A 23,844-nucleotide genomic window follows, 5' to 3' on the forward strand; every position below is an offset into this window, starting at 1 on the left:
TTGCGCGAATCCGAGATCCATGCAATGGGCCGGGAGGGGGTAGGGGATATGGGGCTCTTCTCACTCACTCACATAGCTTCGGGGATTGTACCTTAATTCCGCTTAGCTAGAGAACGAGAGAACAATTGAATTCAACTTTGTTTGATATTTAAAATAAGAGTGTTACTTAGGTCTTCATGAGTTTCAGTGCGGATATTCTCTTAAGTCTATGCCACGTTGAAAAGATAAATTGCAATTCAGATTGTGGATCGTGATTTTGTGTTAAAAGGATCGTGATATGATTTTTTGGAAAGACCGCCCACCCCTAATTTGACTAATCAAGTTTTCAAATTTATGTAGGATTCATTAACCCTTTAGTGAGCTACTTGGAAAGGGGTCGTCGAGCTACCGGTAACTCACGAGCGATGTGTTGGAGACCCCTGCCCTAATGCTTTCCAGGTGAAGCCACATATCCTCACTAAAATAGGGCTCATTATCCAACTGAAGTGGACTTGCATTTAAATTCTGTTTGACATAAACAGCAACTCCACCTCTTTTTCTGTTCTGTCTATCCTTTGTAAATGTGTATCCCTCTATGGTATACCCATCCCCATCTTTGTTAGTAGCCATAATATAATAATTATGCTCTGCTATATACAGCTCCAACTCACTTGCCTTATTTTTGATACTTCTAGCATTAAGGCAAGCTATTTTTAATGTATTACTCCTTGTACATTTAAATTTTGGGTTAGAACTTATATTATTATGCATTTTTATTTCTATACTGTTGTTTGTTCCTCCACATATAGTTCTAAACATGGCCTGTCCTAAACTTCCTGCCACCCCCTACTTTAAACAATCCTCGACTACCCTGCTCATACACTTCCCCAATACTTTGGTGACCCTCAAGTTCAGATGTAACCTGTCACGGCAGAACAGGTCCCATCTGTTCCAAAAGGAGTCCCATTGCCCCTTACACCTATACCCTTCAACCCTGCACCAAGATGTGGGCCACACGTTTAGCCTTCTAATCTCCTCAATCTTACCTGAACTGGCATGTGGCACAAGCAGAACTTCAGTGAAGACTACCTTGTCAGTTCTGCTCCTCAGCCTGGCACCTAACTCTTTGAATTTGGATCGCAGAACTGACAGACTACTCTTACGTATGTCATTTGTTCTAACATGGACAATGACAACTGGATCCACCCCTGCTCCAGCCAAGAGCCTATCCACCCTTCCAGGGAGGTCCCCCATCTGCCCAACACACTGTGCAAGGCTCTCTGTCTCTGGAGCAAACCTGCACTCCAATCCCCCTAATGACTGAGTCCCCAACTATCACTACCTGTCGCTTTCTGAGAATTGTTTTTGAGGTGGCCTGTTGGGGCTCTTCATCCCTGCCACCTCAAAAACATCAGAGAAACTGTCCAGCTCTGCAAGGACCTGAAAATGGTTTGACATTTCTAATTATTGGGTTGATGCCCCCAGACAGTGTGCACCTTTTACCTTACACCTTGTGATCGTGACCCACATATCTCCACCTGTCTGGTCTGGAATCTCCTCCCATGCCACCTTAGGGATGCACACTATCTCTCTATTATAAAAAAAATCTTGGGAGAGAGATGAGGGAGACAAGACATGATCTTCTCGGAAGACACTTTGACGGCCCGAGAGACAAAAGGACAGCTGCTGTACGGGCTTTTAAATGATTGACGTGCAGAGCAGCAAGCAGAACACGCAGCTCGCCAGCAGCAGCATGCTAGGGGATGATCCGAACGGATCTCCTTAGCGTGCAATCAGCCCCTCCACCCTTCACAACACGAATTGCACATATGCGAAGTGGCAAAAGGACAACTGCTATACAGGCTTTTAAATGATCGACACACGATGCAAAAAGAAGAAAATGCTGCTTGCAATGCAGCAGCAGAAAGACGGCAGATGATCCGCGCACATCTCCTTAGTGTGCGTTCATCTTCCCCTTCACAACACGAGCAGCGCAGTACAACCTGTGAGAAAGAGATTTGACCATGCCTGGGGCCGGAAATAAAGGACAAAGAGTAGTTGACAAAGTAGAACATCATAAAGAATTCAAAAATGTTGGCACGGTACACATGCACAGCAGGTTAGAGATAATGGAAGTACGAAAATTCCAAAGTCTCAAACAAAGGATAGGAAAGATTGCATTAGCGCAAACAAACGGAAGTTATTACTCTGTGAAATAACGGAACAGCGAAAAGAGATTTAATATATTGTTCGGATTTAAACTTTAAGTCAGAGACTTGTAGATCGTCTAATTCGTGTTGCCAGCGAGAATTAAAAGATTCCAAAAACGTTATTGTGGTATGAAGTCCCGTGAGACGGAGACTTTTAACATGAGATTCTTTCAAGTCACACCCTACTTACAACTATTTTCAAACAAGACCACGGTCATGTAACCTCAGTCGTGTGAATGCTTTTGTCAGACACGCTTCTTGCGCTGTCAACTCTTTTATAAGGGCAATAATTTTATACGTTCAAGATGACCTGTCAATGACAAAGCAAAGAAGAAAGAGCATGGACAAACATTCGAAAAAGTCATTCTATTTATTAGAGAGAAAGAAATGATATTCACTCAGAGGCAGTTATAAGTTGCGTTGTCACGATGCAAGTACAAACACGGAATCAAAATTCAATGCAATCTTGAAGAAAAGTTAATTCCAAATATTGTTTTTACAAAAGTTTTAAAGTAAAAGTGAAAATTATGCATATGTAACAATTCCCATGAAAATAACAATCTGTTTAAATTTTAGATCCGGGAAACCAAACCTGGGGGTGGGTGAGCAGGGGGCGGAGTCCCCTAGTCTCTCTAAAGGATAACTGGGCCAGGTTCATCAATTCTCTACTACAGCGCAGGCCAGCCAACTCCTCCTCCAGTTCTGCGACCCTGAGTTCAAGGTGCTGGATATGTTGGCATCTCCTGCAGATGTAGCCCTCATAAGATGACTGGCTCCTCCAACCCATCATCTAAAATGTCCAACATCCAACAGGACTTACTTTGCACTGGCCACATTGTTAAAATTTGATTCAGGATTACTAAAACTGCCTTAACTTTTTCTTTTTTTTAATTAAAATTAAATGATTTAACTTAAATTGTAAAACTAAAAAACTTAGCCAAATAAAACAGATTATGGAACTGCTACATCTGTTTTACAGCTTCTGTCCCCTTAAGCTTCTGTACTATTCTCCTTCTAAACTCTGTGCTGTTTGTCCTTCTATGAGGTTAACTTTACTTTTTTCTGTTTGTTTTTCTAACTTTGTGTTCTTCTTATTCCTTATGTAAAAGCTCTGTTTTGTATTCTCTCCTTTTGCCCACTTAACTGTTCTACCTCAGACCGCTAAGAACTGTTCAATCTAAAATAAATAGAACTTATTTAGTGAATATTTGCTGCTAGTTAATTTCTTACTATCTTATCTCCTCCTACAGCCCCTTGTGCCCGATCACAGCTGAGCCTTTCTCTTTGTTGCTTTGAAGTCAGCTGTGGCCTTTTTTTTTTCTTTTAACACTAGAATCCATGAAGCCTATGAAAAAACTTGTAATCCCAGCCCACCTTAAATCCCTTCACACCTCTCCATCAGCATCTTTTTTTGTTGAAAATGCGTCGATCAGCACAAGCAGCCTGCTGTCCCATCCCCCTCCTTGACGGAGCTCAACTCAGGCAAAAGTTCTCTTAGCTCAAGCCAAGGCCCCTTATCTGTGTGTGAGGTTCCTAGAGTTGTATAGGGTAAATAATACAGTATATTGTTATTTGGAATAAATACATTTCGTGTGTGTTCAAAGATATGATGTCCCGTGACCGCTATCAGACTGGACAAAGGCAGGACCGTAACAACAGACAGCTTCTTCACAGCGCTTTCGCTGGCTAATAGACTGCTGCAATCTGCTTGACACCATAAAGAAATTGGGACTTCCACCTGCAGCTAAAATCACTTCAGCATGCGAGCAATTCACCATGCTGCTGCTTAGATCTGACAGTGCCATGTTGATGGTGTATGCACCCAAAAAGTAGTCTGGCTGCATTCTCATTGCCATGCACCATAACACAGAGTACAGGCAAGATTGAAAAAAAAAATGTTCAAATGACATGGCATTTTCAAATAGTGATGTTTTCATGTATGAATGTGTGTGTGTGCGTGCGAGAGAGGCAGAGACAGATTCAATCTCATTCAAGTGTTTACTGGAATGTAAAATAAACAGTTTTGCAAAGGTATAACAAAGCAAGTGTGCTTTTATTCAAGAATAAAACTGAATAACAAAAAATTCAAGTGACAAAAAGATTCCAAGAAGACATTATTCACCAGCGTTTGTGTGTGTCTGCTGATATGCCTTCAGATCTGCACTGGCAATCAGAAGGCTGCCAGTTCGAATCCCGTAAAGGCCCTTAACCTGCAATTGCTGAGCGCTTTGAGTAGTGAGAAAAGCACGATATAAATGCAAAGAATTATTATTATTATTTCAGCGATATCTTTTACAGGTAGCAAAACTTTACACCAGCTGTTACAGACTGAAATCAAAGGCTTCTAGGCTTCTTCTTTTTTGGGCGCACATACCGTCATCATGCCACTGCCAGATCTAAAACAGCAGCGTGGTGAATTGCTCGTGTACTAAAGTGACTTTAGCTGCAGGTGGAAGTCTCATTTTACTTTATGGTGCCAAGCAAAGTGCAGCAGTCTGTTAGCCAGCGAAAGAGCTGTGAAGAAGCTGTCTGTTGTTATGGTCCTGCCTTTGTCTAGTCTGATAGCGGTCACGGGACATCGTATCTTTGATTGCTGGTACAACAAATAGTTCTGAACAGGCATCAGCCACAGCGCTGCTCTTGTGAAAAGAATGGAGATAAATGCCATCAACTCAGTGAGGGAGAGGCAAGTTCATTATACCACGTGAATGTCACTGAGAGAATAAAACTGAATAATGAAAAAACAAGCGCTAACTTTTACAAGTAGCCAAAATTTACACCGGGTATTACAGACTCAAATCAAATGTGTGTTTTTACATTATAGTAATAATAATAATAGCAGCTCACCACTCGAAATGTGGAGCGCCCAGTCTCGAACCCAGCACCTTTGAGTTATTAGGCAGCATTTCTTACCTCTACACCATTTAAGAATACATATCAACTTCCTTTCGGTTGACATTTGAGCTTGGGTTTTTAACTCATTGATAGCAACATGTAAATCAAATGTTTTTTTTTTTTTTTTGGCTATATTCTTGAATAAAAGCGCACATATTTATTTGATATTTGGACTAAAGTCTTCACACATTATACATTTCACGTCATTATTAGTATAACATGGAAAAGGTTTCTGCTTTATTTGTGTGTTCAGCATTTCTTGCCTGGCATTTCCTTTTATCCTATACTTCCTCAGATCTTTGTAGACAAGGAACACACATGAAATGCATATATTCTAAATAATGATATACTGTATTATTTACCCTATACAACTCCAGGAACCTCACACGCAGATAAGGAGCCTTGGCTTGAGCTGGGAGTAACTTTTTGCCTGAGCTGAGCTCCGTCAAGGCCGGGGATAGGACAACAGGTTGCTTGCTACTTGTGCTGATCAATGCATTTACAACACAAAAGACACTGATGGAGAGGTGCAAATGGATTTAAGATCAGCAGGGATTACACAAGTTTTTTCGTAGGCTTCAGGGATTCTAGTGTTAAACTAAGGAATCGCTGTTTCACTTACCTATTAACTATTTATTGCTACGACTGGTTATTTACTTACAGATGCCAATATCGGTTACTGCTGCTTTCTACCCTGCCTCTCCAATGCCAGTTCATCTACAGATAACAAAAACAAGTACACATACATGTACAAGTAACTTTTTCCAAGCGCACCCCCAACCATCCAGCCACTTTTATTCCTATGTGGGCGAACAAAGGCAAAAAACCCTTCTAAAGGAAAAAAGCTTTAAAAATTCCTGCACAGTTCTTTAGTGGCAACCAAAATCCAAGCTTATAGGAGTAAAATGTCTTTTTTTTAATTAACTCTCACACCACAGAAAATCCAAAACCTCACAACAACTCTCAGCAGCCTGTGGTATAGCGGGTCCACAGCTCCCGTCAAAGGCCAGTTTTAAAATAAATAATCACCGCGCTCGTGGCTTGGTGAGGGGGCGTGGTGGTTGTGTGGCTGAAGCGGTTCTTAGGGCCATTCGCGATGTGGGCGTTTCTCACCTAAATGCACAGATGAGAAACCATCCGCATCCGTGATTGTTCCGGGGGGCTACTGATTTGCCACCGCTACCATGCCCTTTTGATAAATAGAAGCACGAGGTGGCTAGGGGAGGAATAAAGAAAAAAAGAAAGAACAGACGGGAGGTTGCAGGAGAAAGGAGGGAGCAGTGGAGAGAGAGAGAGCAGGTACAAGAGAGCGAGCGAGCGAGCAAGTGCAGGCTCGCGTTGCAGCTGAACAGGGAGCCTGGGTGTTGGGCCGACACCCAGGGAATAATAGTAGTGGTCACTCCCACTGAGTGATCATGGAACGGGAATGACCGGAAGGCGGGTGACTCTCTGCGGAAGACAGCGGGAGTCGGGACTTGGGGAGTGCATTCCCCAGCGTGGGCGCCCTGGTCATTGAGGAACCCAAGTCGCTGTCAGGAGAAACCTACCGGAGCCAGGGATCGGAGAGGTGAACTGAACAGCTGAAGTAGGCAGAGTGAAGGTCAGTTGCAAATAGGGCGACTCCCCTGTTGAGAAGCACAGAGGGGGGAAGCAGGGGAGCCGCCAGGTAAAAAGTCACCAGGCTTGTTGTTGTGGTTTTTAAAGGATTGTTTTTTCTATTGTTTTAACCCCCACTTTTCACATCTGTTTTTATGGATTTATTTATTTACTGACTGTTTTTGAAGCACTGCACTTATTTAATTTGAACACTGTTTTTTTCTGTTGTTTTAATAAAAGCACTTGACACTTTTTGTACACCATCCTCTTGCTCTATTGTTGTGCCTCACTACGAGCTCATTGGTGACATTACCGATGGTGTTGGGTCCAAGGGCTCCCGGATAGAAGATGGGAGCATGGAGTCGAACCCGGATCGTCACACAGCCCCTATCCTTTGCAAAGTTGACGTCAACACATCCTCCATATTAACAGAGAGATCCTTTTTCTAGTATTGAGTATTACCATCTAGGAGTGAGCACCCAGAAAATAATTGGTAAAGACTAGAAATAGTGATGGTATTGTCATTACTAAATAAAAAATTTAAGTAGAAAAATAACATGAAAGGTGTCATTTTAGCTTACTTTTTGCCTCTTGAAACCTATCATGGGTGTAGATGGCTGTCACATGACACCACTGTGTTTTTAATATAATTATTTGCATTTTTTTCCTTTTTCCAGATTACTAGAAATATTTTGCTTTTTGATGTATATATTAATTACTGTTTATTTCCACAGGTGTCCCTTTACATACATGGCCTAAGCATTTGTTTTACTTGTCTCAAACATTAAAAAACAGTGTGCAGAACATGGAAAATATACAGTAAGAAATTATTTAATATTTGTTTTGATCTGTGTGACAAGATAATTTGAGCTAATGAGTAAGTCTTCAAATAGGTAACTAAAGTTTACTAATGTAAAAGCTTAAGGCTAAGGTATACCAAGCTTCGAACGATGACTATAAGACTGCCCCTTTGTTTACTGTGGATCTCTTCAAGGTGCTTTATAGATGAATTAAAGGTCTCTCAATTTGAGTCATGGTAAGGTTAATCATAGTCACTGCTCTGCATGTGATCGAAGTTAAATTTCTCTGGTAATGCCCATTTCCTCATTAAGTATGTACAGTGTGGGGTAGCCTCATGCAAACATTATTGCAACATAATTTTCTGTATATTCTATCAGTGACAGACCTATGGAGTGCTTGATCAACAAATGTTTCTTTCAGAATAAGATACTAACTACGTGGTTATTGCATCTTGAGATACATTTTCAAGACACTTTAATGTTTACTGTACTAAAAGAACCCATAAACAATTAAGAAATGTATTCAATTTGATGGTATGAAAATATATAGCTTTAAATTGCAAACATGGTAATTACATGGCTTCATGAGGTTCATGTTGTACATATGTTTCTTTTCTTATATCTTTCTTTTCTTTAACTATTGCAAGTTGTGCAATTTTTTAAGCACACAAATATTTTTACCCTGTAAAACAAATTCTCAAAATTATCACATATGTTTTGTATAGTGCTCTCTGAGAGAGAGCATTAAATGGGAAGCAGTCACATTTACTGTGATACTGAATGGACAGTTTAATCTAGCTTTTAAGTAAGCTGTGATTTTTCTTTCAGAACTTAGTTTGTATTTTCTGCAAGAGACTTCTGAAGCAAAAGAGAAAGCTGTGACAATTTGAGTGTGTGAATTTACAGTTTGTCTTTATCTACATCACGGGTGTCGAACTCCATTCCTGGCTGCAGGTTGTCATTCTAACCATCTTCTTCATTAGTGACCAGTTTTTCCTGCTAATTAACTTCTTTTGCCTTAGTTTTAATTAACTTGACCCAGGCCCCTTAGTTGTCTCTTTTTCCTTAATTAGCAGCCAAACAATAATGGGACACAAAACAAGCCTCCGCATGACCAGCTAACCTGTGACCATCACACAATATCTAAAAATAAAGAAAGGTGATGGTCTCGGTAAGGTTGATCTCTCAGGTCACCAAAACATTTTGACAGTGTTCTTAGAAAAAACAGTTTTAGAAATGCATGCTGTGGCAGAATGAGAGCAGCAACAAGCCATGGAATTAAATAACAGTTTTAATTAACAGCAAGAATCAGCTTCTCATTAAGAGATTGGTTGAGGTGAATCTGTTGGCTTGTTCCACATGTCATTTCTGTTTGGCTGTCATTTAATGAAGAAAGGAATAAATTCAGAGGACTGAATCCTTAAAAACAAGGCTATTAAAATAAAGGGAAATTAAGTTATTTAGCAGTGGAAGCTGGACACTGATTAGGAAAAGGTTTAGAATGAAAACATGCAGGTACTGCGGCCCTCCACCCCGATCTACATTTTATCTCCACATGGCAGATATAATTTACTCTGCTTTGAGAAACTAAAAACAGTTTCTTTCTCTTTCACCCAAATTAAAACATCTTCAATTTAAAGTCCTTAATGACAAATGTGCAGCAAATATATTCCATAATTAGTGTTCCTCTGTGATTAATACTTTAAATGGTAATGCAGGAATAATGTAAATTTGATCCCCCCCCCCCCCCCATACAATGTATTTACATTCACATGCAAGTTTTGAAAATGAGAGTACAGCAATTGGCCAATTGATTGCCAGAATATCTGATTATAAAAAAATGTATATATGGTTTCACTGCTTCAGACTAAAAAAAAAAAATCCCCAAAATATAATAGTTCATATTCAAATAAAAAAATTACTGTGCCCTCTTTTTTGTGCCTTTGGATTTATCCACCCTTTATAGCCTGATTCTTATATTTCTCAATTCTGGGTATTCTCAATTCTGTAATTACTGATTGGTCTTTTGTTCATATTTTGAGTCTATGTACTTTTTTGTTAGAATCTGATGAGTTCACACTTAATTTGTGACTATATATAATTTTAATGTTCTAAGTCAGTATCATTGATCATCAAAAGACCAGTATCGGTTTGCCATCCAGTATACTGAGGTATCCTGTTCCTGTTGTTCAGCAGAGCAAGAACCACACCCATAGGGCCCAAAGCGCCTTCTGAGGTGATCTTGATTAAATCCGGCAATGTTGAAACATGACATGAATATGGGCAACACAAGCATGATCTCAACCAAATGCAAAACATTCCTGAAACGTGTATAGTAAGGCTGTTTTTTTCCCCAAAATGGCCTCTCACAAACTGTTCTAGGACATGTCTGTTAACTTGTCTTTGTTGAACAATTTGAGCAATCACCACTCAGACTGGATAGCCTCTACGTTGCACTCATTCTTCAGCAAAATGGTGTTATACCATTTTAATAAAATGTCAGTTTCATCCTTTCCATGGGTGATGGTGTCATCAGGTCATGAATCATGATAAAATACAGAGAAACATCAAATGATCTCTGCTTCTCCTGAGCTACCTTGCTGTTCATTGTTTATCACAATTCCAAATCTTTCTTCTAGTTCTGTAACTGTTACTTCCACTGTTTTTTCAATCATTTCATTAATGTAAGTTCTGAACCTTACATGACTCTGAAAGTCCTTAAGCTGGATGTTCTGAAATTTCATTCAGATGTAGACACCACTCTCTTTTTCAAAACACTTTGTTGTTTTCTGTGTGTCTACTCTCTAAGATTACTTTATGACTAACTAAAAAATGCTGTGCTATATTTATAATTTATTTGATTTTGATCACTCAGTGATCAGACTTTCCATATCAGTTTTTGTCATTGCCTAATCTGGGTCTGGCAAATATGTATATAACTGCCTGTGAGAGACTCCTCACAGAGAATTTGACCTGGTTGTGTGCAGTGTAGTCCACAGCACCTACAACTGTGAGTTCAAGAAGATATCTCCTTTCTGTGCTGGAGTTTGTGCAGCCTTACCATACAGTGCATGTATTTTCCGCTGCAGGTAACATAATTAGAAAATGTTTTGTACTCATGGCTTAAGTAGATTATTTAGTCATTTTGGCCAATGATATGTGAAGTGTTCAGTTAATGAGCATTTTTTTTTATTAATATTGTAGTTTATTCAGTCACTTAGACTTTTTACTAGTAAAGTAAAACATTACAGTTACTTAGTTTTGCTAACCACATAAGAAATTATTCAGTTTGTTTTAAATAGCTTTTTGTCATAACTAGCTTGTGAAATGTTATGCTGCATTACCAGTTTTTAATTTTATTAATACTAGGGGGCTTTCCCCCATGCCAGTCCCCCCCACCGCCAGAGCAACACCGTCGTTGTAAAGATTGTGGCTGAACGCATCCCAAGGAGATGCGGATGCTCCTTTGAAACCCCTCTTAAACGGTGGTACAATGGGAAACAAATACAGTTTTGTTTTTTTCCTCCTTTTTGCTCGATCAGCTGCTGAATGAATTGCACTTTGCTTCTCTACCCTTTCACCACAACCCAAAACCCCGTGCTATGGGCCATTGTGAAAAGGGGGGCTGAATGCACCCCAAGGAATTGCAGTTGCTAACAGTAACCAATAACAGTTGTTTTTTTACCTCCTCTTTGCTTGATCAGCTGCTGGATTGCTGCTGCATTGCCACGTGATCTACATTTCATCTCTCTTCTCTCCCAGACATCCTGAAACACTATTCTATCTCTTTTTGCTGTTCCGTTATTTCACCGAGTAGTGTCTTCCTTTTGTTTGCACTAATGCGATCGATACTCCCGTATTTTGAGAATTTTGAATTTTCCTACTTCCATTATCTCTAACCTGCTCTGCTTGTGTATCACGGGACTTGCTTCCAAAGGTTGTAAGTATGACGTGACTTGACCATCTCGCTGAACGTGAAAGTGTCTCTCTCTCTCTCTCTCTCTTCAAAAGATCATGTCTCGTTGCAAGTTTTTTTTTTTTTTTTTTATAATAGAGAGATGTTGAAAACATGCATATTTATTTTAAACACTGTTATTATACTCTTATTTTACACTTTTAACCTAATGTGTTTGAACATTAGTTTACCCATGTGCAAGCAATGCACATTACACCAATTTTATCATGCTGCAAATTCTTTTCAAGTCCTTTTCAATGCAAAATAAAACATTTTCAGAGTCAAATATATTTGTTGATATACAGTACATAGATTCAAATTCTGAGCCCATTTGACAGTTGTAGTATACTAGGGCTAAATGTTTTTTATCCAATCAGTTTCTTTATTTGATATTTGATCTTGCTGTTAACACAACATTTTTAAGTGTAGTCATTGAATGGGGCATTCATAAAAAAGGAATATTGGGAACTCTTTAATTCTTTGAAATTGAGCACAGCACTCAATGGAAATAGGCAACAATCATACTTGTTACATCAAGCAGCCAAGTAACCATTTAGCCAAATGGCAAGAATTTGAAGCCTTTCCTTCTGCTTCAACTTGTAGCTTTCAATCAAAACCCTATTCCATGAGTGAGTATGGTATGAAAAAATTGTTTATTTTGCGGCTTTTATTCTTACTTTGAGCGTATTACCTGAAGTGACATATAATTCCTCATAAATGTCAGTTCCTTCTGTTTCAGGCAACAGTGTGTGCTTTGTTCCATATGAGTCGTAGTCTGGTTTTTAAATTCTTATTTCACCATGTGTTGCCAGATCATCATGGTCTTATTTTTTCCATTCTTATGATAACAGCCAAGACATCTGTCAAATTAAATTGATAAATTAAGGGGGCTCATTTTAATTGTAAGTTCAAACATTCAGAGCATCCAATAATATACTAAATTACCAGTTACATATTAAGGGCAACCTATTTTTAATTTGTCAGGGCATACTATTCTGCAAGACATTGAACAAGAATACCCATTTTGATGTAATTTACCAAACCACAATTTCAGGGAAATTGGTATATATTACTGCAAAATGTTTGTTTCTCCTCTTGTTCAGTCTATCCCTTTTGTGATGCACAGTTACAGAATATTTTGATAAAAGTATCTATTGTTTGTTGCATATAAATGAAAAGATCCATCTAGAAAAAAAAATGGGAAAGGTTACTTCCACAGTGAAAAAAATTAAAGTTTAGACATGTTTTGGCTATATAGCATTCATCAGCTCTGTCACTAATTTCATTAAGTTTTAAAAATGCTAGGAGTTTTAGAATCTGGCAGACAGCATCAGGAGACATACTTTGGGAAAAGAAAACCATTACCCTATCACCATCTTGCAGTCTTTTAACATTGCATAATTAGTCTATTTTCATAGATATTACTATATCTCTTTGGGTTCTCCTCTCAGCAGCATGGACTACCTGAAATTGGATTTAAAAGACCAGACATTAGATACATTTACACTGGTATTTCAGTACTACCAAAATATAGTATTAATGTTTGATCAGGATTGTGTCATAGTCTAAGCATTTGTGGTATGAATCTAAATTTTCTCTTTTGTTGGGTAATACAATTCTACATAAATTGTATCTGGCACTCTGTGTTCCTTCTCAAACAGAAGTGTAATTACTGTACTGAATTAAACCACATGCCCTAAAACCTCTAGAGTTTCTCTATTTTCATCACTTTTTAAAATATTTTTGTGCTTATCCCCACACAATGTGTTTTATGTTATCTTTCCACAATTTAAACACCCAGCAATGAATTTGTAAAGGGACATAATTTATTGAGGATCCACAGATACATCTCACATCTTAAACTGGAATATTTTTATCTAAACAGTTCACGCACAAGATCTGTATCTGTTACAGATGTTCTTATTGATGCTCTCTTATTATGCAAATTATATGTCAGCTGCATTGCTTTTTTTTTTTTTTTTTTTTTTTTTTTTTTTTTTTTTTTTTTTTAATATAACCTGTGAGCACAAAGGGTCAAAGAAATAGACAATACACTTTTTTACACAAATTTGCTAATTGATTTGGTCTCAGTAACACAGTTAGTGGCGGGTATAAAACTAAGAATATTGTGGCCTGAAGTTTATGATTTATCAACTTTCTGACAAAATTTAGTAAATAAGACATTTTTAATTTAAACTTAGAAAAATACTAATCCTATTTATCAGAGATAAATGCACAGTTTCTTTGTATCTTTTTATTTTTTTCCCAGATTTCATAAGGGAGTGTTTGAGAACTGGTTTTTGCTAGTCCATTGTGGAGACTGGGTGGATATTGCTGCACAGCAGCTAATTACTTTGCAAATTCAGCCTTCAGATACTCTGCTGTGGCTTTTAGCATTTTACCACCATCCTAACAACAAAAACCAACAGAGAACAAAATTGCAGGTAGGTAATTTACAATTGGGCTTGTAAGAATTCTATAGGGAATATATACTGTACATTATATCTGTAAATTGTTTTAATTCTAAGTCAAGGGGCCACTCTTACAGAATTTGCATTAATCCTGTGTTTGTTTGGGTTTCCATACAGCGTGTGCAGATAACATTACTTAATGTTTCTAAACCAGTCCTATAAGTTTCTGTAACAATCAGTGTTTACTTTTTATGTAGTAGCAATAATAAAATACTTCATTTAAAAAGCTAACAAGATTACCCTGCAGTGGTCTGGTGTCCTTTCTAGAACTGGTTCTATCTTATATCAAAAGCTGCTTAAGCTCCAGCTCCCACATCTATAGTGGGGGAAAAAAAGGTAAATTGATGAGATCTTTAGCATTTAGACCACATTAAGTGTAGCTCAATAAATGTTAATATTTATATTTTAAAATTAAAATTTAGTTTTAATGTAAATGGTAGAGAATTTTGATACTGAAAATATGGAAATATGTTTAACAAAAAGTCAAAAAGTGTATTGAATGCATTTAATATTACGTATTATTATGACTGCAAAAACATATGTACTTAAGCGCGCTGCTGCTTTGAAACTGTTAATTATTCTGAAATATCCCTAGCTCCATTTATATTAGCTAGCGTTAAAACAAGGTGTACTTGGTAGACTGTTATGGGAAAATGCACCTTCAAAATAGTGTCATGTGGTATTTACTAGGTTATAACTGTTTGATCTACGTAATGGATATTTTGCCCAGATAAAACATACTTATCTATACAAGGGTTAAAATATCTAAAATCATTATTTTTCACAAGTGTAATGAAATCTTTACTAGCACTTAACTTACTCTTTATTGTTAGACAACCATATACTATTATCATAAAAGTGTATCAGGGGCCATCAACTTTCTGTTGATAAGTGCATTCAAATTACACAACAAAAAGTAGGCAATAAATTTAACTGATGGTCATTTAGAGAGACTTCCTTTTATAACTAAATATGATGGTTTCAGTTAAAATTAATATCAATAAATATATGACACATTTCTGTACCATTAGCCAGTTCTTCATTAAAGTTTTAGGCCTTCAAGTTTGATTTCCCTGGTATAGTTTTTCATATGTATTGTATGTTATACTAACTACACACACATTATTAAGGTTCCTCGAGGAATTAGAAAGGAATGGTATCTGTTATGCCATATCACCCTCTTCTTTTTTTCACCATCTTTTAAAGTTTGACTCTGACAAAGAGTTTTGACCTATAACTTTTTAACTTACTAATTATTTTTTGAGTAGGTATACACTTCGATGTGTATTTGATTGCAAAAGTTCACAGTCACAGAAAAGTTTGAGGTTTATGTTAAAGAAACTATATCAAAAATGAATGTGTGGTAATGATAAAAAATATTAGCTTGATGTAACTATCACCTAATTATATTTGAGTATTCTACTGTATGTTATATAGGACATGCTTTCTCTTTGAAAAAAATGTTTATGTTAAAGTAGTTACAGTATTCATTTACCAAACAGTAACATCTGTTAAAAACAAATGTATCTGACATTTATTTGTGCCAACTTTTAATTGAAATATACTTTGGTTTTTGCCTAATTCAAAAAAAAAATGGTCAACTCATGTATACATGTCAAATTAATGTCTGTAATAAACAGTGGTTTTTGTTTTGTTTGCAGTTTTTTTTTTCTTTGAAAAATGTTGCTAGTATACTATATAGGAAAATACAAACACCAAAGTTTTGTTATTTATTGTGTATTTTTAGCATTAAATGTTAAAATATAAACACAGTGTCCATTTGTATGTACTCATTTTCATGTACAGGGTGAGTCAAAATTATGTTAACACTAATGGTACTGCTATGTATATACTTGTGGACAATTTATGTGCCACGTATGGTGCATGTATTGAACATGATGGCGAACAGGTTGAGACATTCCTGTAAATCATCTTGCACATATGAAATATGTTTTGTGAATAAATTGTTTCCGCCATTCAAATGTTAACATAATTTTGACTCACCCTGTATTTGCATTGTATACTATTTCTGTGCATTACATTTATTTTGTATTAAATATTTATTTTCTGACACTTCATATCCCATCCTCTACATAATCAATGGTTGCTCAGTAGTTTAATTATTATTGTGCAGTTTTTCTTAAGGCAATTTTTTATTATGATATGTACTTATTTTAGCATAATTGCCACATCTAAACTTGTTTGAGCTGTAAAATGAAAACAGCTTCTTTTTTTTCTTTTTTTTTTTTTAAACCAGCTCATTGTTTAAGGTCAAATTGCAAAATGATAGGAATGTATTGATCTGTCTGAGAGATCTCTACTTAAGAAGGATATTCTAGCCCTTTTCCCACAGTGCACATGTTCCCTCTGCAGAGGAAAATTGCTCATTTCCTTTTCTGAAAAAGAGAACAATCCCTGCTAGTTGCCTCAAACATTAATTTTCACTCCATCAACCACTCAGACCATGCAATTCATTTATGAATGATACTAAGATTTGTTTTAGTTAATTTACTCTCATTATGTAGGATGAATCAATCTGAAGGACTACTGTTAACTGACTAATCCTGTTCAATTCTGTGCAGGCACATGCAAGGACAGTTTCTGATCATTTGAGGACACTTTTCCGATGTGCAGATCTCTGTGTCACGCAACTTCAGATGGCTTTATCTTTTTGTGCAGAAAATCCTCTACACACTCATACCAAAAATCTTATCAATCAGCTGCTGTTAAATTTCTTAGTCTTTTCTAATGGTGGCCATAAAATTGCAAAGGATGTGATCCAAAAGGTAAAAATGATCAGTGATTTTGATAGTAGCAATTCCGAATAATACATGTACTATTCTTTGCTTGTTTTGAGAATAATATTGCACAGAAATCTGTAAGGATTAGTGGTCAGCTGTCTTTCTAAAAGTGTTTTATATTAAATGAAATGTACTCACCTGCAAAATTTACAGTAACTATTCAATTGAATTGTCAATATCAAAAAATGTTTTTCTGCAAAGGCCAGACTTCGCCGTAAATTTGGAAACTTTTTCCACCAATAAAAGTGAAGGCAATCCTTTCCCAAGCCCCACCCAAATACTACCCCCACCCCACCCCCCTAATATTTCATATAATATTTTTCTCAAATATAGCAAAGTCTCCTCTGGCTGTAACTATGGTAAAGATTTCTTATTTGACTGGCAGTATTTTTCCTTTTTTAAAGACTGAAATGTACTGAGAAGGATGTAGCTCACCCACAACTACTGATGCAGTAAATGTTTTCTTTTCTCCAAAGTATATCTAGAAGATTGTTTTTCATTATTTTTTTTCTTCCATCTGCTCTCTAGTCAGTCAAAAATCTGTCACTTTGAGCTCTTTAATTTATGTCTGTAGCTTATCTTTAATCAGAGAGTGTTATTAACGTCCCAAAGGAATTCGGAATCAAGAATTGCAAAAATATGCATTTAGAGTATTTTAGTGGTGTTTTTTTTGTTATACCTAGAGTGCCAAAGGCTAGGATACTACCTTTAAGACTGTCAGCGGAAAGCAGAAAGTGACAATCCCCTTCTTCTTATTAATAATAATAATAATAATAGTAATACATTTTTATATAGAACCTTTCCCATGCTCAAGGTGCTTTTACACACACAAAGGATAATTACATACAGTACACACTAATTGTACCACTTTTAACAAAATGTTGCCTTATAAATAAGAATGTTCAATAAACTCACACAATTTAACCCATATATGTTTATTTAATATTTAAAAAAGACAGGTTGAAATCATTTATTGAGAACAGGCCATTCAGCCCAGTTACCTTGTTATTCCCTTGGCACCAAATATTTCCAAAATGTTATGAAGATCTGAAGTTCCTCAAGGTGCTACATGCCTTGATAATTTGTTCCACATACAGTATATATAGTTCTCAGTGTGAAGAAATAGTATTTGTGTGTCATTTAGCTTTAACTGGCTTTCCTCTTTACCCCCATGTTCTTGCTGAAAAACATTTAAAAAGCAACATTTGCCATGTATCATGCAGTAGGACTAGTACCCTGTGTTACTCATTTTTCTATTCTTTTTTTTTTTTTTTTTTTTTTTAAGTTCCTTGTGCAATAACAATTTGTTTTCTGTGCTTAAGTCTATTCTGCACCTATCTAACATTGCACTGCTTCATGAATTCCAAATTGAGTCGTTGATGGTTAGCTTGTCATCTACGAAAGTCCAAGTCTATACTTTAATATAATAGGTTACATTACAATCAAATTCTGTTGCTCTGTTATAAAACATATTAATGACGCACAATCTCACCCTTCTAAAATCATAATGATTGCCATGTAACAATCCTGTTTTGAAGACGTCTCTTTATCTTGTCTTTAATAATTACTTCACTTAATTAACCCATTTTGCATGTCTCCCTAAGTGTTCTATAGTTATAAAGGATTAGTGTGATCTCTTTTTTAGGCAATGATAAAATTTTTGCTAATTTCCATTCCTTAGGAGACCGCTCAAGTAAAGTTATCTATCTGTTCCATGTAATTAATTGCTTTAAGCATTTTTAATTCTAGTAGTACTTCACTCTACAATTTCAAAATCATTGTTTCTTTTACATTATTAGTGGATTTTGGTTGGTTACTTACTGTATCATTATTTACTGTACCTTTTTGTAGTTGAAAATGTCCAAAAAGTATAATGAATGATGCATGATGCAATATGAATGCATATTTTATAATTCTCTGCTGCTTATACATAATTCTTAAATTTATTTGTTATCTTTGGCAGTAGTAGCAATTTTCTTCTCCATTTAACTTTTGGTATTTACAGGTTTCCATTGCTCTCAATATGTTCAAAGGACCTTTGCTTATTATAACAATTTTCTAAAACTCATATAGTGAGTACATCCCACAGCATGTAAAAAAGTGTCAGGAGTATTTAGGAGAATTGTTGGAAGAGACAATAGCTGGACATCATCTACCTCATGGAATGATTTGATTTCGAAATCAGAAGCCAGATACATGCAAAAAGTGTACAAGTGTTGTTGAACAGTTTATATATTTAAAGTATATTTATAATTTATGGTTTTCGAAAAGAAAGAGATGTTGTTATTTACCTGAGACAGGGAGAGAAGAAGGGAGGATATGCTTCCAGATTGAAAACATCAATAAGGGTCTTGAAGATACCAGCAAGGCCACTACTGGCTTTAGATCTTGAAACAGCAAGCATGACAAATTGGAAGAGACAATAGCTGGACACCATTTACCTCATCAAATGATCCAAGTTGAAAAAAGTAAAAGAAAGAAGTGGGACAGAAAAGCTGGAAATGAGCAAATTGGAATATTATGAGCTCGGAGTTTTCTTAAATATTTACAAGTTTCAAAATACAGTACCTTGAAGTGTCCAAGGAGGTATAGATTGGGCTTCCGCTAATGTCATGAGGCACCTTTTAGAAGGTGGGGATATGTTTATTCCAAACTGGACAGGCTCCAAGATATTTCTTTACTTTGCAGTAACTTTGAGCATAAAAATTTAAGAGACTTAAATTTGGAGAATATAACTTGAATTTTACATAAGTAAATGGAAGAACAGAAAGGCATCTGGGGAGAGACCACATTAAGACCACAAAAGGGAAGCCAGCATGGCAGATTGAAAAGCTTGTCCTGCAAGCTGTAAAACAGGTGAAGGGTAAACACCTAATCACATATTCTAAGTTGAATAAGGACACTTTCTTTTTCCAATCTATTGGATTGCTGAGTTTATGTAAAATATGATACTTGTAAAAGATTGTTTCAGGTCATATAATACAGTGCATCTGGAAAGTATTCACAGCGCATCACTGTTTCCACATTTTGTTATGTTACAGCCTTATTCCAAAATGGATTAAATTCATTTCGAACTTCATTCAAGTGGAAGAAGTTCGAAACCACCAGGACTCTTCCTAGAGCTGGCCGGCCATCTAAACCTAGCGATCGGGGGAGAAGGGCCTTAGTCAGGGAGGTGACCAAGAACCCGGTGGTCACTCTGTCAGAGCTCCAGAGGTCCTCTGTGGAGAGAGGAGAACCTTCCAGAAGGACAACCATCTCTGCAGCAATCCACCAATCAGGCCTGTATGGTAGAGTGGCCAGACGGAAGCCACTCCTTAGTTAAAGGCACATGGCAGCCCGCCTGGAGTTTGCCAAAAGGCACCAGAAGGACTCTGACCATAAGAGAGAAAATTCTCTGGTCTGATGAGACAAAGATTGAACTCTTTGGTGTGAATGCCAGGCATCACATTTGGAGGAAAACTGGCATCATCCCTACAGTGAAGCATGGTGGTGGCAGCATCATGCTGTGGGGATGTTTTTCAGTGGCAGGTACTGGGAGACTAGTCAGGATAAAGGGAAAGGTGACTGCAGCAATGTACAGAGACATCCTGGATGAAAACCTTCTCCAGAGCGCTCTTGACCTCAGACTGGGGCGACGGTTCATCTTTCAGCAGGACAACGACCCTAAGCACACAGCCAAGATATCAAAGGAGTGGCTTCAGGACAACTCTGTGAATGTCCTTGAGTGGCCCAGCCAGAGCCCAGACTTGAATCCGATTGAACATCTCTGGAGAGATCTTAAAATGGCTGTGCACCGATGCTTCCCATCCAACCTGATGGAGCTTGAGAGATGCTGCAAAGAGGAATGGGCGAAACTGGCCAAGGATAGGTGTGCCAAGCTGGTGGAATCATATTCATCAAGACTTGAGGCTGTAATTGCTGCCAAAGGTGCATCGACAAAGTATTGAGCAAAGGCTGTGAATACTTATGTACATGGGATTTCTCAGTTTTTTTATTTTTAATAAATTTGCAAAAATCTCAAGTAAACTTTTTTCACTTTGTCATTATGGGGTGTTTTTGTTTGTAGAATTCTAAGGAAAAAAATGAATTTAATCCATTTTGGAATAAGGCTGTAACATAACAAAATGTGGAAAAAGTGATGCGCTGTGAATACTTTCTGGATGCACCGTAGCTACTTGGGTAGACCATTCCATTGGGTAGACATTCTGAATGATTTAGCTGAAGAGTGTAACAGCAGTATGCACTGTGAGTTCTGTTACAATAGCTTAAAATCAATAAAGTATCTATCTATCTATCTATCTATCTATCTATCTATCTATCTATCTATCTATCTATCTATCTATCTATCTATCTATCTATCTATCTATCTATCTATCTAGTTAATTACATAAAACATCTGAGTAACATATCAAAAATTTTCATGATTGAAATCAGCTTTGCAGTAGCAAAATAGAACAGCACTAAATAATATTACAGTAATCCCTCCTCCATCACGGGGGTTGCGTTCCAGAGCCACCCGCGAAGTAGAAACCATAGGTTTATATGGTTATTTTTATATTGTCATGCTTGGGTCACAGATTTGCGCAGAAACACAGGAGGTTGTAGAGAGACAGGAACGTTATTCAAACACTGCAAACAAACATTTGTCTCTTTTTCAAAAGTTTAAACTGTGCTCCATGACAAGACAGAGATGACAGTTCTGTCTCACAATTAAAAGAATGCAAACATATCTTCCTCTTTAAAGGAGAGCGCGTCAGGAGCACAGATTGTCCGAAATAGTCCTCCATACTGAAACTGAGAGGAAAGCAAACAAATCAATAGGGCTGTTTGGCTTTTAAGTATGCGAAGCACCGCCGGTACAAAGCTGTTGAAGGCGGCAGCTCACACCCCCTCCGTCAGGAGCAGGGAGAGAGAGAGAGAGAGAGAGACAAAGAAAAACAAACAGTGAAAAATCAACACGTGCCCTTTGAGCTTTTAAGTATGCGAAGCACCGTGCAGCATGTCGCTTCACGAAGCAGCTGCACACAGAAGGTAGCAACGTGAAGATAATCTTTCAGCATTTTTAGACGAGCGTCCGTATCGTCTAGGTGTGCGAACAGCCCCCCTGCTCACACCCCCTACGTCTGGATCAGAGAAAATCAGCGCAAGAGAAAGAGAGAAAAGTAAGTTGGGTAGCTTCTCAGCCATCTGCCAATAGCGTCCCTTGTATGAAATCAACTGGGCAAACCAACTGAGGAAGCATGTACCAGAAATTAAAAGACCCATTGTCCTCAGAAATCTGCGAACCAGCAAAAAATCCGCGATATATATTTAAATATGCTTACATATAAAATCCACGATAGAGTGAAGCCGCGAAAGGCGAAGCGCGATATAGCGAGGGATCACTGTATTAGCAAACAAAATTAAAGAACTCAACAGCTGCATAGGATGAAATGATCTAGTCCGGGGTGGGCAAAGTCATTCCTGGAGGGCTGCAGTGGCTGTAGGTTTTTGTTCCAACCCAATTGCTTAATAAGAAGCACTTATTGCACTAGAAACACTTCTGCTTCATTTTAGTTATCTCCCTCATTAAGATTTTGAGCCCTTATTGCTTATTTAAGTCTTAAACAGCTGCATTCTCGGTTTTTAATTGCTCTTTATTAGCAATAAGATGCAAATGACAAAAGAAACCAGCAATTATCCATTTTGCTTGTTACCCTTTACACCTGTGTGTATTTATCGTGCACTATTTGGTTTAATTAAATACTTGGAAGGAAAGAGAAGAGAAAAAAGTGAAGGATTGAGAATTACCCTTCTGTTTTACACTTCAAAGTATTTGGATGATATCCTTAGAATGGAAAAAAAATCTAGGATATGAGAATAACTTGACATAGCAGAGTTAAAGCACTAACAAGCCATTAAATGTAATTATTGGCAAGGATTGTTTTCTAATTAAGCAACTGGGTTGGAACAAAAACCCGTGGCCACAGCGGCCCTCCAGGAATGACTTTGTCCAAGTTTCCTAATCCATGGCCTTACTGTATTTAGCAGTTAATTCAGCATGGGGTGCATAAAATGTGAACATTTTCATCTTGTTGTTTGATATGTAATTTGCTTAATTAAAGCACTAAATGTAGAAAGAGAATAAATAAATGTTTCTTTTTATATAATAACTCAACCTACTGATTATTATTTTAGTTTGTGTGCATTACATATCAAACTAGAACTAGAAATAACAATTAAATTGCCTATTTATGATAGAGCTTTGGTCCAATGAGGTGTTATCAGTGTACACAATTTTTAAAGATAAAAATGTGGATAAAAAGTAGTATTTATGTTACATTTTATTTAAGGTGAGTGATTTATTCAGTTAAATCTTTTGAAAATGAAATGCTTTCAAGTAAAAAACTGAAATATTTTGTTTGTCAATTTCATTTCTTTTTAGATGATGCAAGGTAGTCAAGAGGATTGGATTATGCTTTCAAGTTTTCAACAAAGACTGAAATATTTTGGATTAATTGACTACAAAGCACAGAGAACGCTGGACTTGCTGTTTGATCACCTTCAAAATCAACCAGGAGATAGGCCAGTGGAAGTAATATGTGACTATATACCATAATATTATGAAATATCTAGTGATATAACCAAAATAAATGTCAGCAGCACACTGCAAATTTAAATAAGTACTCTTTATTTTAAGTTGTCAGTACATCAGTTTTTGTGTATAGATTAGTATTCGCCATCCATTCTTTTTCTGCACATTCTTTTATCATTACTGGGTTACTGGCAAAATTCAAGTGGAAACTAGGCAAAAATGTTTTTTAATATATTGTTTCTTACTTATACAGGGAAATTTATTAAGACTAAGCTCTTATTTACACTGGAACACTGCACATTGAAAAACAAATAAAACGTTTGAATAAACTGTTTACAACAATCTATAAAACAGTCACAGAGTTTAATATGGTTGTTATCCAATAAACATTTAAATTACTTAATGGTTCCAAATGCAGTATTTTATCTTGGAAATTAATTCCAGATAACAGTAATGTTAAAGCTGAAGGATTTGTAACAAAATTCCAGAATGAAAATAGGAACTATTAACTCAGTATAGCTTTTTGTAGTTATTAAAAGAATGTTAAGTGTTGCAGTAGA

General features: G+C 36.8%; 1 protein-coding gene across 1 annotated transcript in view; it reads left to right on the forward strand.

The window, feature by feature from the left end:
- Positions 1 to 23,389, forward strand: part of fancc (FA complementation group C) — a 104,714-nt gene extending 81,325 nt beyond the window's left edge. The window contains exons 11-14 of the mRNA XM_028805343.2: positions 7,415 to 7,499; positions 13,705 to 13,879; positions 16,489 to 16,692; positions 23,135 to 23,389. Of these exons, the coding sequence (XP_028661176.1) occupies positions 7,415 to 7,499; positions 13,705 to 13,879; positions 16,489 to 16,692; positions 23,135 to 23,308 (638 nt within the window). The 3' untranslated portion in view covers positions 23,309 to 23,389. The remainder of the gene's footprint in view (positions 1 to 7,414; positions 7,500 to 13,704; positions 13,880 to 16,488; positions 16,693 to 23,134) is intronic.
- Positions 23,390 to 23,844: the final 455 nt, after the last annotated feature.

Source organism: Erpetoichthys calabaricus, chromosome 7 (assembly GCF_900747795.2).
Source record: "Erpetoichthys calabaricus chromosome 7, fErpCal1.3, whole genome shotgun sequence".
NCBI lineage: Eukaryota > Metazoa > Chordata > Cladistia > Polypteriformes > Polypteridae > Erpetoichthys > Erpetoichthys calabaricus.